Source organism: Zalophus californianus, chromosome 7 (genome assembly GCF_009762305.2).
Source record: "Zalophus californianus isolate mZalCal1 chromosome 7, mZalCal1.pri.v2, whole genome shotgun sequence".
Taxonomy (NCBI): Eukaryota; Metazoa; Chordata; class Mammalia; order Carnivora; family Otariidae; genus Zalophus; species Zalophus californianus.
Genome location: NC_045601.1, coordinates 45,419,492 through 45,436,094, shown reverse-complemented (window position 1 = coordinate 45,436,094; position 16,603 = coordinate 45,419,492). Strand labels below are relative to the sequence as shown.

Genomic DNA, 16,603 nt, shown 5'->3' with positions numbered 1-16,603 from the left:
CCTTGATCATTCTTCCTTATTGTTTCTCAAATATAACAGCTCTTTCTGAAAACATTTATTACAATATATGTAATTTCTTGTTTTCATATTTAAACACTTTTTCTTCTCCATCTCAAGGAGGGTCATTAGAAGTGACTTCTTTGCCCTCAGAACTTAATGGGAAAGAACCCATCTCTGGGCCTCACACTTTAAAGGCTCTGTGCTGGCCTTCCTCCTACTGTTCTCTTCCCTGGGAGACAAGTTCATAGCCTGAGTGAATGTGTCCAGTGAAAGACCATGTTCTCCTTCTAGCCCACATTGCTGGTCCCTGGGGCCCCAGAATTCTGTCCAAATAGCCCCAGGCCTGCCTTCTCCCTCCTATGTGGGACTCTTCCCCCATCCATCCTGAGAAGGGTGCTGGGCTCCACCAGTATACCTAGATTTGAGAGGTGACCAAGAGAGCGTAGCTCTTTGGTGGTGATGGTTGGGCGGTTGGATTGATCTTGGACATGGAAGCTGTGTGTTCACGAGAGGCTCCTCACAGTGAACAAAAGAGCAGGGCCTGGGAAGAGAAGGGTTGAGGGTGGCTCTTCTCCCGCTGCCATGTTCACACGTGGAAGAATTCTAAATTCAAACCCACCTACCAGATCATTAGAGAGGTAAATTGTCAAGATAGAACAGGGGTATTTTATTGAGCAGTTTGTTAGCTTGATTTATACTTAAATATTTAGATATATGGTATGTGAGCTTTCATTTGTACTCTTGTCCTGGGCCTTGAAAATGTTTAGGGGTGAACTTGCTCTGCCAAGTCTTTTTCTTTATTGCTAGATCAGAAAAGGGGCCTTGAAACAGATCCTGCACTGTCTTGTCCACTTTAAACTCAGATGATGATGCTAAGTAATGAAATTTTAAAGATGGTTACACTGAACTCCACTGGAAACCCCCTATTCACTTTTATTTCATTCCTTGCCTGGTTTTAGATGAATGCAAATGAAAACAATGGGTAACCAAGCAGGTGGGCCTGCATGCGTTAGGGGTGGGGAGGCAGAAGTTGGCAGGTGTTGGCCACTCTTCCTAAATCCCCACTATCTGATGAGCTTTTGTATAATAGTTGTAGCATTTGTACTTGGGTATGTCATAAGTCAGAAGTCTGCAGCTTAGGAGAATGAGCTACAGCCTGAGAATTGATGAAATGCTATGCTTGTCTGTGGCTCAAGATCCATAGACACATTTATAACAAATTATTTGTAACACTGTTACTTTCCATGTTCCATATTTCTATTGATTCATGACATAATTTTTCCCTCATTGTTGCACAAAAGTTTGAAGTGAAGATGACAGTAAATTGGGCTTCTCATTCTTCATGAGGAAAGTGATTTTTGAAAGATCACATGCTTCATACATATTCCTATGCATGATATTGATATCTTCCTTCATACAATGTCATACTGTTTTCTCCAGCCAATAAATATACCCTAAAGGAAAACTATCATTTTCTCGTTCAATTGACTATATGCAAATTGAACCAGCAATTTGCAGATATATGCTTGTATACTTGGAGCCAGTGCTGACATTTACAAATTTAAGTGGTTACATTTAAATGCCTACATTGACAAATGTTTTGGTTTTTGAAACCTAATATCTTAGGGGCTAGTAGGGGATTGGTGGTAGGCAGCTCTCCTTTTTTAATCTTAGAGCCAGAAATATGACCATAAGTAGGACTAATGACCATCAAAGGAATTTAGCATATTAAGGTGCTACTCGGAAAAAAAAAATCAGGAAAAGAAGGTGATCAAGGGGTTCTTGCTTGCACTGTCCCTCAGCTATACTTTAGTTTCCTTTTCCCCTTGAAAAAAACTCCTTCATTAACACAGAGCTGGTTCCTGTCCTTGCTCCAGGTATCATTATTATGGGATTGGCATCAAAGAGAGCAGTGCCTATTACCACTCCGTTTATTCTGGAAAGGGCCTGACAAGGTAGAGTTCTATTTTCTTCAAGACAAGTTCTCTGTATTTCTTTAACTATGCATAATAGCAATTGAGTAAAAGACTTTCTCATTTTGCTTATTGAAATGTTTTCTTTAAAGCATCAGACCTTAATTTCAACTTTGTATGGACATTTACAATGATGTGGTCTAGATTACTGGGCAATTTACATAATTTGCAACCATTAATGAGAAATTAATAGTGAACAAGGTATCCCAGAGAGATGAAAAGGAGAAATCAAGGAATTGCTTTTAAATTAGTATTTACTCATAAGACTGAGTCTGTTTTCTGGCTGGATTCAATAAAACAAAGGCAGAAAATGTATTTTTTTCCAAGAGATAAGCTGCTTTAAAAATCGATGTGCTTGGGGCGCCTGGCTGGCTCAGTCGGTAGAGCATGCGACTCTTGGCCTCAGGGTCCTGAGTTCAAGCCCCACATTGGATGTGGAGCCTACTAAAACTAAAATAAAATAAAAATCCGTGTGCTTGATCAGCACCTTACAGAGATGAAAAGTTTATTATAAATCATCTCTAATGATACATACTTTGAATACCAGCTTACCTTAAGTGAGTTAAAACTACTGACCTGGTTGAGTCTGTATGAAAGGAAAAACACAAATAAATTATAAAGAACACACTTCTCTAATCTACCCTTAGCTATCAAGGGGAGGTCACGAATAAGTGGGGTGACATCCAACAAAACCATTGACACCATACAATTATTATTTTTTAAATACTGGAGCTCTGAATAATTAAATCTGCATCTGAGGTTGCCTTATGGTAATCTGCTCGGAGCTTGCAGAGGAATAAATTAATTTGAAAAGTAAAGTAACTTGTATAAAAAATCATTTTAGTCACCTGAGTCATACGAAGATGAACTCAGAAATGGTAAAGAACATACTGGTAGCTTACTGGCTACACTCACTGTAAAGTGAACGTACAGGCTGGAACAAAAATGAATATTTCTTGTCAAGTGTGCTTTGCTTGCCTCAGATCCTATCTGACTTCCTTAAATATTCTTCATTTTACTTTCCCTTAATAGCTTGTCTTTTAAGTAAGTTGAGAAGGATGTGTGGGTCTCTGAAAATCAAATCGATTTCTCCAGCTTTATTTCACTAATCATGATATGAAGTCACCACTTTTGTGGGTCCTCTGCATTTCCTTGATTGCTGTAACTGTATATTTATATTTTAACTAATGGAAAATGTACTGATTTTTAAGGTTTTCTGGAAGCAAGCTGAAGAATGAGGTAAGAATTGTTTTCATTTCTATTTTGTGTCTGCCGTAATATGTACTACAAACTGAACAATAAGTGCTAACCATCCTCGTTGGCAAATATACAAATCAATGTTAATTTATGAGGAGCCTGTTGAATGAGAACTTCAGACAGAGTTAAGTTAGATTTGGGGCAACTGATGTTTCTTTACATGGACCTACTGAACAATTTCCAATTAGCCTAGGAAGGGTAATTTTTCAATTACTCTTACCTAATATCAGATACTTAAGAGATTGCAAAAAAAGACCATTACTGATCTAAGAAATTTCCATTTAAATATAAACAGAAAGCCTAAAGCTGGGGATATGGAAGGAATTGGTATTTGGAATATACCCATTTAGACAAAACCTTTAATGGTTATCAAGAAGCCCAGATGTTATGCTGTGGTTTGTTTTTGTTTTAACCGCGGTGTGTGTGCGTGTGCGTGTGCGTGTGCGTGCGTGTGCGTGTGTGTGTGTGTGTGTGTGTGTGTGTGTGTAGTCAGTTTGCTGATCTCTTCTGCAATGTGGAGATGGGGTGGATGGCGGAGGTGGGAGCTAGGGAGAAAGGGTACGTGTCTCTAGCACACACACGCACTCACACACTGTCTCCCTAGACTCCCCTCTCCACCCCCAACCAAGGAACAGATCAGCAAACTGCCTTTATCTAAATGAGTTAGACTACCATTAGGGACTGCATGGCTAATTAGGCACACGATAAGGCCTTCATTATCCTCAAGTTATCTAATCATTAAAAAGAGGTGCCACAGAACTAAGGGCACAGGACAATGTGTTGTGTGGTAAATCTGGACCTGAGGTAAATTGTAACCCCATTAGTTTGGTGAAATGATGCAAGCATATTATCTTAAGAAATAATATAAAGCCCCCAACCCTTTGAAATGACCAGTTTCTTCCCACCAGTGCTTTTAATACAGTTAATGGCTAATTACATAATAAAATCCTCTAGATTGCTTTTTTTATCAATGAAATAATAGCTCTTTATTAGATAAACAATTGCGAAAGTGCAAAAATATTGACTTAGAAATACACTTCAGTTGACTGAAGTTTATGTCAATAGGGAATTTAAGTAATTTCTCTCAGGTGTTCTTTCTACCACTTTGATGAGGCTGGTGGTACCAGTGAGCCATCAGCTGTTACAACATGTGTTCGGCAAGGCTCACTTTACAGAAGAAAAGAAAAAATGTTTCTCAAGTGTACTGTTTCCTCCTTAGAAGAGCCCACTACAAATTCAGGTATAGATTTTGTTAATAAATTTAAAATAAAGTATTTTTGTTAGCCTACACAGCCTACATTTCCAAAGGCACCAGAAACAATTTTAGAGTATCGTTATTGTGATGATTATAGAAATGAACACGAGGACTTTCTAAAGGCTCAGAACTACTCTAAATACTTTTAAAAACAATAATAGAATTTTGTTTAACAAAGTTGAAATTTTAAAAAATTATTTTGTACCTGAGGTGATCAACCATCAGTTTGCTCAGGACGTGAGACTTTCAGTGTAAACCTACATGTACTTCAGTTCATTTGAACATTAATAACTGTGAGGTGGGGAAAATAGGTGTTAACATTGCTAATTTACAAGAGTTGTATTTGCTTTTTTAAAAATTCTGAATAAAGTTCTATTTTTTAAAACTCATGGGCAAGATATTAATCAATAGGTATATGGAGTTACAGGTACTAGGGGACAAATAGTGAATGGATAGATTTGCTCTTTTACAGTGTAGCAGGAAAATATATCTTTAAAAGTCATCATGTGTAATTATGAAGGGTGTCATGGGTGTTAACCTAGTTGAAGTGGTTAAGGACATTTCTCATAGGAAGTGACATTTAAGGAAAGAACCGAGAATAAGTGGGAGTTTGGCGGCGTGGAGTTGGGGAAGAGAGGAACAGTGGATGAAATAGATGTAGCCGTGTATAGGTTAAGGTTTCTCAGACTTGGTATTACTGACATTTTGGGCGATATAATTCTGTGTTGTGGGGGGTGTCCTGTGCATTGCAGGATGTTTAGCCACATCACAGTGTCTCTGGTTTCTATTCACCAGATTCCACACCCTCCCCCTTGTGACAACCAAAAATGTCTCTGAGGTCCCCAAATGTCAACCACTGGCATGGGGAAGGCAAGCAAGAGGAGCGTCATGTTATAGGTATATGGATATGTTTGGATGAGAGAATTTCTGGACCAGGATAATAGCTCTAGGGATGGAGAGAATTTTAGCTAGGAAACATTGGAAAAGAAGCAGGTAGAAAGAATTGAAAGATAATGCGGTCAATTTGGGACTCATCATATTTGATGTGCTTGTGAAATATCCTGTATAGACTTGAAGTGAGCAGCTGGATATATGTGACTGGAACAGAGGACTTAGTGAGACATTTACTTCGATGGAGATTGAAGCCATGGTAATGGATAAAACTGTCTAGGGAAAAAAACTAAATGATAACAGAAGCTATGAGAAAAGAGTTGTGAAAAGTGGGGAAGAAAGATAAGGATCAGTGAGATAACTGAGGAGAACCCAAAGAGGTAAGAAGTGAGGGAGGGGAATTTGGTGGCACAGAAGCAAGAGAAAAGAATGCTTTCAAAAAAAAGGGAATGGTTACTGCTCTAAAATGGCACTAAAAGGTCATCAAGATAAAGGCTGAAAAAGGTCTATGGAATCGGTTGAGTGGAGAGAATTAATGACTTTAGGAAGAAACTTTTCAGGGGAGAGCTGGGGTTTGATTGGTTTGTGAAATGAGTGGGAAGTGTCAGTGAATGTAGAAAATTTAGTCAAGTTGAGGGTGATAGTTGGGGGAGGACTTGAAATTTAGTTTTGAAGGATGATTAAACTATCGTTCTAATGTTGGTAAAACAGATCCAGTGAAGAGTAGAGACTAAAGATATAAAAGAGAAGGGAAAGCAGAGAGCACAGAGTCACCAAAGGGGTACACAGGGAAGAGCTTCAGAGTGGAGGAAGTGGCTCTAGAGAGAAGGAACACTTCTCTCCTTAAAACAGGAAAGAGGAGAGGGTTAAGTTCAACTGCAAGTAGATTTGTAGATTTTGTGGCAGGAAATTAAGGTAGTTCAGTGGTTTTATATTTCTCTCTGTGGTATTATTAGTCAGTTAAGTCATCTGCAGTGAGTAAAAGTCATGGGGAAAGAAAAGAGTTTGAAGAGCTTAAAGAAAGTACTAGTTCTTCTCAATCAGGATGCCCACAGAGATGTAGCCCAAGGGACTTACATTGTATGTAAGGATTGTAGGTTCGTAAGGAACAAGCTCTTTCAGGCATATAGAATGGTACTGGCTAAGTGCCATCCTTTGGAAAATTCTGAAAGTGGTCATTCAAATCTTTTTCTGTAGGACTTAATTTTCTCACAGATTCCCAACTAGAGAGGTGAGAACAGTGTCTGAAAAACAAGAAACGTAGGGCATTATAATACTAAATTTCAGGAACCAGCAGAAATGCAAAATATTTAGGAGCAACCATAATAACAGAAGCATATTACCTATTTGAAAAAAATGCAGGCATAAAAGAAAATCTTATTTATTTATTTTTTTAAACTTTTTTTTTTTTTTTATCATGGTAAGTGTACTCTTTAATCCCCCTCCCCTAGTTCGCCCCTCCTCCCATCTACCTCCCGGCTGGTAACCATCAGTTTGCTCTCTATAGTTAAGAGTCTGTTTCTTGGTTTGTCTCTCTCTCCTTTTTGTTCCTTTGCTCGTTTGTTTTGTTAAATTCCACAGAAGAGTGAGATCACATGGTATTTGTCTTTCTCTGACTGACTTATTTCACTCAGCATTATGCTCTCTAGCTCTATCCATGCTGTTGTAAATGGCAAGACTTCATTCTTTTTTAATGGCTGAATAATATTCTTATATATATACATATATATATATACATAAAAGAATATATATATCACATCTTCTTTATCCATTCATCTATTGATGAACACTGGTTGTTTTCATAGTTTGGCTATTGTAAATAAAGGTGCATGTATCCCTTTGAATTACTGTTTTTGTATTTTTAGGGTAAATACTCAGTACTGCAATTCCTGGATAGTAAGGTAGCTCTATTTGTAATTTTTTGAGGAACCTCCATACAGTTTTCCAGTGGCGGCACCAGCTTGCTTTGCTACCAACAATGCAAAGGGTTTTTTTTTTTCCCTCCAGATCCTCGCCAATACTTGTTGTTTCTTGTGTTGTTGATTTTTAGCCATTCCGATAGGTGTGAGGTGATATCTCATTGTAGTTTTGATTTGCATTTCCCTGAGGATGAGAGATGTTGAGCATCTTTTCATGTGTCTGTTGGCCATCTGTATGTCTTCTTTGGAGAAATGACTGTTCATGTCTTCTCCCAGTTTTAAATTGGATTATTTGTTTTTTGGATATTGAATTGTATCAGTTCTTTATACATTTTGGATACTGACCCTTTATCGGATATGTTATTTGCAAATATCTTCTCCCATTCAGTAGGTTAATGTTTAGTTTTGTTGATTGTTTCCTTCACTGTGCAGAAACTTTTAATTTTAAATGGAAATTTTAAGTGAAAAGACATACCATATACCTGGGTAGCTATGCTAGCTATTATAAATGTACCAATTCTTCCTATATTAATTTTGACATAAAATACCCCAGTAAAATTTTGAGTGGGTAATTAATTTTTGGAAATGATTAAAATGGCTGTAGACTCGATCTAGAACAATATACAGAAAGTAATAGTTAAGAGAAATGTAAACAAGAGTAGCCAAAAGGGACCTGTCTGGCAGATATCAAAATATTATGACACTATGATACAGACTCAACTGTAGGTGGAACAAATCTACAACAGAGATTAGATACCCGAAAAAAGACCCTAGTATACATAAGAATTTAAGGTATGACCAAAGAGACATTACAACCAATGAAGGAAAAAAAAATTTTTTTTCAGTGAATGAATCGTCTTAAGTCCTTTTTGGAGGAAGAATAGTACCAAATAAATAAATAAAATTCTTCATCATATAATGTTAGAAAAATGGACTAGTTTGGAAAAAAAGTTTATACCTCATGCCTTGTATGAATTTCATATAAATTATTGAATATAAAAACAATACTTAGAAGGGAACATTTGTATCTACTTCATTTCTTGATAAGGAATGATTTTCTAAGGCGAAAACAAGAAATTTCAAAGGAAAAATATAGAAGGGAGAAATTGAAAACTACTTTGTATCAGAAGCATCATATATAAAATTTGAAGTCAAAAGAAAAACTGGAGAAAATATTGTCAGCAAATATGACAATGGGATAATATTTCTACTAATAAGGAAATCTTATCAATTTATAGAAAAATACGAAGACAACAAGAAAGAATAAAAGACATGACTAGAAAATACATATAAGGAAGAAAAGGCCAATAAATGCATGAAAAGATGGATTGCCAAATAAGCAAAAAATAAATAAACTTTAAAATTATATAATTATCAAATATTAAGAAATTATTATGATGGTGGTGAAGGTCTGGTGAGATAAACTCTTTCATATCCTTCTGGTGACCACTGAACAAACTCCCTGGAAAATAGTTGGAAGGTCTGTATCAAATCTTTAAAGTGCTCATACTCTTTCTCCCACAGGTTCACGTTTGTATGAATCTCACATAAAGAAGTAACAGAAAATGCTTACAAAATATTATGCAAAAATTGTAATTGGCTATTGTGAAAAATTGTGCAACCTAAATTACTACTAATTAAGGAATGGTTGCATCATTTATAGGACTTTTATGGGACTGAATATTATTTCATTTAGTAAGAGTCTCTTTTAATGACATGGAAAAATGTTAGTTAGGAAGAAAAGAGGACACAAAGCAAATATATGTATATATGGCTTCAAATATGTAAATAAAATTGGATATTTATATGTCATAGATGGGTGACAGGATTAATATGTATAACTGCTGTGCAATATAGTAGCTACTAGCCCCATGTATCTATTAATTACATAAAATATTCAGTTTCTCTGTCACATTAGCCACATTTCAAGTCCATAATAACCACATATGGTATTGGACGGTGCAGACATAGAACATTTTCATCATCACAGAAAGTTCTGTCAGACAGCACTGTTTTAGAACATGTAAAATATTCAACTCCCTGATAAAAAGACAACCCAATAGAAATATAACATGCTATATGAACATGGAATACACACAAGAAGAGAAAGAATAACCAGAAATAGTATTGGTGTTCATGGCGCCCCTTCTGACTGACCAGGTTTCATAACATATGGTCAACAAATATTTTGAATACCATTCTTGCCCATAAACATATGAAAAGGGCTCAGCTTAATCAGGGAAATTTTAATCAGGGAAATGCAACTTAAAACCATAATGAATAATCATTTCACTATTACTGGAATAACAGCAGTTAAAAAGTCTGAAAAGAAGCGTTGCTACAAGTGTGGAGCAAAGGAAGTCTCAGGAACAGTAGGAGGGACAGTCACTGGTAAAGGTGAAGGTGCACAGACCTTATGACCACATTCCTGCAGAAACCTTCACACTACACAAGCTGGCAAACCGGAGTGGTGTTTGTGATCTCAGAAGGCTGGTAAATAAATGTCTGTTATAGATATAGTGAGAGAATAAATTTTAATATATTTATACAAGGTGATACTACAGGGCTTTGGAAATGAATGTGCTATAGCTTTAAGAATCAAATTAGACTCATCTCAAAAACCTCTACAGTTGGGTGGAAAAAAAAAGCCTCACTGAATGTAGGATACATACTGTATGGTACCAGTTTTAAAGCAATAGTTTATATTGCTTAAGAGTATTTACAGATGAGGTAAACTTTTAGAGGTTTAAATAGGAATGATATAAACTAAATGAAGAACATTATTTCTTGTGGGGAATGAAGGGTGTAAGATTAGGGAAGGTTACAGAGGCTGATTTCATATTTCCAAATGTGTAATGTCTCAGTCAGGTTGGTTAGTACATGGCTATTTATTACTTTTTATCTACAGCTTTTTAAAGTTTTAAATCATTCCTAATATAAAAGCAAACAATGAAAACACAAGAAAAGCAAAACAGAAAGACAGGAAGAGGATTCTAAGAGTAATTATCAGTTAGTGGTATGAATTTTGATTGTTTTAAATTATTTTTAATTTTTATTCACAAATGCAGTGGTTCAAATTTCAGAAATGGCTCAGAGAATATTTCTTTTAATCCTCAGGAATAAAACTAACAAAGCCTAGTCTCAAAACTTTGCCCTGATCAAAGAAAGCCTTTTTTTTTTTTTTCCTGTGAATCTGTTAGTGTGAGCCAAATTTTGTTTTAACTAAGCTCCAGTAGGGAAGTTGCTATTATTTCTTAGGGAGTCAGCCCTTGACTTTGTACATTTCAACCAGGAAGTTTCCCTGATAGCCTGAATTTCCTTCTCCTTAACATCAACCATTCATGGCCAGTTTAACAACTTTGCACCAAGATAAATAACAAATCCTCCCTCCTTGGTATATGCTTTGCAAATATTTGCAGAGTGTTATCATGCTCTCTTTTAGTCATCACTTAGTCAAACTGTGCTGCTTAAAGCCTTTAATCTTTCCTCATAAATCAGACCCTCTTGCCTTCTAATCATATTGTTTCTTTTCTGTAGGTTTCTTCTTGTTTTCTTTTGGACATAAGATTTTTAATAGTTTACCCAAGAGTACTGAAGTCATCAGATGAGGGGAACCCTCCCCCACTCAACACACACCCCAGACCTCTGTAACTGGCCTATGACCTGGCACTAATTTTAGTGCAATTAAAATAGCAAACATATTAAGTGTAATTAAAATGATCATGCTTTACTTTTTTCCCAGCTTATTAATCGTTCCTTTCTTTTTGTGCTACATGTTCTAGACAGCATATTATTATTTGATTTATACCAACTTTGCACACCATTGTTAACATATCCAACATATTTAATTTTTAAAATTCTTCCTTGGGCATTTTTGCCTCATGTTGATGTTCCACATGTTGCTAGCTGCTAGGACACAAAACTACTCTTTATCAAGATGAGAGTTTTAAATAGATACTTAAATAAAAGACATATAATATACTTTGTTCTTTAATAGTGTGTTTCCTTAGCACTCTAACATTTTTTATTGGGAAGTGTATTGTTTAACACACACACACACACACACACACACACACACACACACACACACTTTTAAAATAGCCATAAGATAAAAACTCAAGACTTACCCCGTAGCTTAACAGAGAGAAGTCCTCTCTGTGCTCCCACCCCAATCACTTCTCCCTCCCTCCTTACAAAAAGTTACTGTTTCCACAATTTGGTGTTAATCACTCCTTTGTTTTTCCTTAAAGTTGATCACTTATGAATATATACCTAAACAATGTGGTCCATGGCTACACAATATTAATGTACTTAATACCACTGAACTGTATACTTAAAAGTGGTGGATAGTTCTATGTATTATTTATTATTGCCAATGTATTTATTTCCTCTACATAGAATGGATTCATTTTTTTCAGCATTAGATTTTGTGATTCATCAATGTTGATGTACATGTAGTTTTAATACCTTTATTTGTACTGCTGTATAATATTCCACTGTATGAAATTATCACAATGCATTTATTTATTCCATTGTTGGTGGATTTTATTTTTTTGCCTGAAAAACAATATTGCTATGAACATTCTATGAACAGGTACAGAAATGGAATTCCAGGTTCTAGGATATGCTTAATGTATAACTTTACTGGTTAAGATTAAGCAGTTTTCCAAAAATTTTTGTATTAATTTATGTCTGTCCAACTGCATGTAAGCGTTCCTTTTGTTCCACATTCTCACTGATACTTGGCCTTGAATGATATTTTAGTTCTTGCCAGTCCAATGGGTGTAAAATGGTACCTGTGATTTTCATTAGAAAATTGTTTTAATAACTGCATCAAAAATATAAGCTTGCATTTTTTTATTTTTAATGGTCAATTCTTTTCTTTGAAATATTTGCTCAGATCACATAATTTTTCTATTTTAAAAATATGATTCTTAGGAGTTCTTTAATATTCTAGTTACTAATATCCTATAGGTTATGTGTTGTAAATAACTTCACCCTGTTGGTGGCATGGCTCAACATTCTATAGTGTCTTTCAATGAAGATAATTTCTAATTTTATGATTAGTGTTTGTTTGTATCTTGTTTTTAAAAATCTGTGTATATTCCAGATCCTAAAATATTTTCTATATATTCTTCTAAAAGTAGAAAGTTACTCTTAACACTTAAGTCCTTATTTCATCTGCAATGTTTTCAATTTTTTTTTTGTTGTGGTAAAATATACATAACAAAATTGACTATCTTAATCATTTTTAAGTACACAGTTCAGTGGTATTAAATACATTTATATTGTTATGTAATCATCACCACCATCCATCTCCAGAACTTTTAATCTTGCAAAACTGAAACACTATGCTCATTAAACAATAACTCCTCCCTCCCCTTTTCCCCCAGCCCTTGAAAACTACCATTCTACTTTCTGTCTCTATGATTGTGACTACTCTAGGTACCTCGTATATGTGTAATCACATAGTGTTTGTCTTTTTGGGACTGGCTTATGGGACATGACTTAGCATCATGTCCTCAAGGTTCATTCATGTTGTAGCATATGTTAGAATCTCCCTCTTTTTGAAGGATGAGTAATATTCCATTGCATGTATAGACAACATTTTGCTTATTTATTCATCTGTCAATGGACACTTGGATTGAATAATGCTGCTATGAACATAGGTTACTAATATCTCTTTGAGACCCTACTTTCAATTCTTTTGGATGTATACCCAAAAGAAGAATGACTGCATCATATACTAATTCCTTATTTAATTCCTGAGGAACCACCATACTGCTTTATACAACAACTATACCATTTTACATTCCTACCAATAGTACATAATCATACATGGCCTCATCAACATTTTTTATTTTCTGTTTTGTTTTTTTTTTAATACTGGTCGTCCTAATGAGGGTGAAGAGGTATCTCCTTGTGGCTTTGATTTACATTTCCCTGATGATTAGTAATGTTGAATACCATTTCATGCGCTTGTTGATTAATGTATATCCTATTTAAAGAAATGTCAATTTAAGTCTTTTGTCCATTTTTGAAGCAGGTTGCTTGTTTTGTCGTTAAGTTTTACAGGTTCTTTATATGTCCTGCATATTAATCCCATATCAGATATATGATTTGAGAATACCTTCTCCTATTGCATTGATTGCCTTTTTTACTCGGTTGAGTGTTCTTTGATGCACAAAAGTTTTTAATTTTATGAAGTTTTTAATTTTATGAAGTCCAGTTTGTCTATTTTTGTTTTTCTTGTCATATCTAAGAAATCATTGCTAAATCTAATGTTATGATGATTTTGCCCTGTCTTTTCTTCTAAGAGTTGTATAGTTTAGGTCTGATATTTTAGGTATTTGATTCACTTTGAGTTAATTTTTTACACGGTATTAAGTAAAGGCCTATCTCCATTCTTTTACATGTGAATATCCAGTTTTTCTAGCACCGTTTGTTGAAAAGACTGTCCTTTCCTTATTGAATGTTGTTGGCACCCTTGTCAAAAATCATTTGGCAGGGATGCCTGGGTGGCTCAGTTGGTTAAGCGACTGCCTTCAGCTCAGGTCATGATCCTGGAGTTCCGGGATCGAGTCCCGCATTGGGCTCCCTGCTCAGCAGGGAGTCTGCTTCTCCCTCTGACCCTCCCCCCTCTCATGTGTGCTCTCTCTCTCTCTCTCATTCTCTCTCTCTCAAATAAATAAATAAAATCTTAAAAAAAATCATTTGGCAGTTTTTGTGAGGGTTTATTTCTCGGTGTTCTATTTTGTTCTACTGACCTATATGTCTGTCTTTGTGTCAGCTCTAGTTTCTTTTGATTATTGTAGCTTTGTAGTAAGTTTTTAAATCAGGAAGTGTTAATTCTCCAACTTAGTTCTTTTTTTCAGGATTATTTTTACTATTTGGGGTCTCTTGGGTTCCATGTGAATTTTAGGATATATTTTTCTATTTTTGCAAAAACCATCGTTGGGATTTTGCATTGAATCCATGGGTTGCTTTGGGTACTATTGACATCTTAACAATAAATTTTCCAATTCATGAACATAAGATGTCTTTCCACTTATGTTTTAATTTCTTTGAACATTATTTTGTAATTTCCATTATACAAGTCTTTCATCTTCTTGGTTAAGTGAATACCCATGTATTTTATTCTTTTTGATGCTATTATAAATAAAATTGTTTTCTTCATTCTTTTCAGATTTTTTCATTTTGACTGTATCCTGTTACTTTGCTAAATTCATTTATTATTTCTAATAGGGTTGGGTTTTTGTTTTTTTGTGGAATCCCTATGGTTTCCTATATATAAGATCATATCATCTGAAAACAGAGATAATTTTACTTCTCTCTTTCCAATTTGGATGCATTTTATTTCTTTTTCTTACTTAACTGCTCTGGCTAGGACTTGAAGCACTATGTTGAATAGAAGTGCTGAAAATGAGCATTGCTTTGTTTCTGATCTTAAAAGAAATACTTTCAGTCTTTCACCATTGAATATGATGTTTGCTATGGGCTTTTCATATGGCTTTTATTACATTGAGGTACTTTACTTGTATTCCTAGTTTGTTTATTATTACTATAAAAGTGTGTCAAACTTTGTCAAATTCATCAATTGAAATAATCATGTGTTTTTTTCCCCTTTAATCTGTTAAGGTGGTATATGACACTGATTAATTTTTGTGTGTCATACCATCTTTGCATTCAAGGAGTAAATCTCACTTGGTCATAGGGTATATCCCTTTTAATATGTTGCTGAGTTCACTTAGTATTTTGCTGAGGATTTATGCATGAATGTTCATGAGCTTTATTTATTTATTTTTTCTTGTGGTGTCATTGTCTGACTTTGGTATCAAGATAATGTTGGCCTCATAGAATGAGTTAGAAAGTATTCCCTCTTCCTCAATTTTTGGGAAAACTTCAAAAAAGACTGATGTTATTTCTTCTTTATATGTTTGGTATAATTCACTAGTGAAGTCATGAGGATCAGAGCCTTTCTTTGTCAGATTTTTGATTACTGATTCAATTTCCTTACTGGTTATAGACTGATTCTGATATTCTCTTTCTTTATGATTCCACCTTGGTTGAATTTGTGTTTCTAGGAATTTATCCATTTCATCTAGGTTATCCAACTTGTTGATGTACAGTTGTTCATGTACTCTCTTAAAGTCCTTTCTCAGTGGAATCAGTAGTTTTTTATTTTTTACTTTAGTCCTTTGAATCTTCTTTATTATTTTTTAAGTCAATCTACTTATAGGTTTGTCAATTTTGACCTTAAAGAACTAACCTTTTGTTTCATTGATTTTCTTTATTGTTTGTGTATTCTCTATTTCATTTATCTCTGCTCTGATCTTTATTTCCTTTCTTCTGCCCACTTTGGGTTTAATTTGTTCTTTTCTTAGTTCCTTAAGTTGTTCATTTAGATTATTGACTTGAGATCTTTCTTGTGTTTGAATGTAAGCATTTATAGCTATAAATTTCCCCTGTAGCACCACTTTTACTGCATCCTGTAATTTTGATGTGTCATATTTCTATTTTCATTCATCTCTAAGCATTATCTCTTTTCTCTTGTGATTTCTCCTTTGATCTATTGGTTGTTTAAGAGTATATTTAATTTCCACAAATTTATGAATTTTTCCAGTTTTCTTTTTGCTGGTTCATCTTTATCACAAGTGTTGTGTCTATTCTTGGTCTTTTGCATTTCTACACACATTTTAGAATCAACTTATTAATTTTCACAGAAAACCCTGATGGGATTTGATTGGAATTACATTGAAGAAATAGATCAATCTGTGACATTTCCACAACATTGAATCTTATTATTCATAATTTAATATCTTTTGATAAAGTTTAATCATTTTCTTTTCTTTTTTTTTTTTAGAAAAGGGGAGAGAGGGTGAGCAGGGGGGAGGGACAGAGGAAGAGGGAGAGAGAGAATCTCAAGTAGACTCCATGCCCAGCGTGGAGCCCAATATGGGGCTTGATCTCACAAACCTGAGATCATGACCCAAGTTGAAATCAAGAGTCAGACACTAAACTGACTGAGTCACCCAGGTGCCCCAGTTTAATCATTTTTTTATAAATATTTTGCTTTTCTTTTGTTAGACTTGTTCCTAGGCATCTTCTAATATTTGTTACTTTATACAGTGTCTCTTTTATTGCATGTTTTCAATGTTTGTTCTTTGGTAGAAGTCAACTGATTTTTTCATTGATCTTGTATCCAGCATCATTGCTAAAAAAAATCCCTGTTGTTAATTGTAAAAATTTCTGTGCAGTTTGTTTTTAGTTTTTAATGTAATCAACTGAATCAGTTGCAAATAATGATA

At 34.8% G+C, this 16,603-nt stretch overlaps 1 protein-coding gene across 1 annotated transcript in view; it reads left to right on the top strand.

The window, feature by feature from the left end:
- Positions 1 to 16,603, top strand: part of RFX6 (regulatory factor X6) — a 56,527-nt gene that overhangs the window by 15,555 nt on the left and 24,369 nt on the right. Inside the window, exons 5-6 of the mRNA XM_027603195.2 lie at positions 1,878 to 1,955; positions 3,185 to 3,212. Of these exons, the coding sequence (XP_027458996.1) occupies positions 1,878 to 1,955; positions 3,185 to 3,212 (106 nt within the window). The remainder of the gene's footprint in view (positions 1 to 1,877; positions 1,956 to 3,184; positions 3,213 to 16,603) is intronic.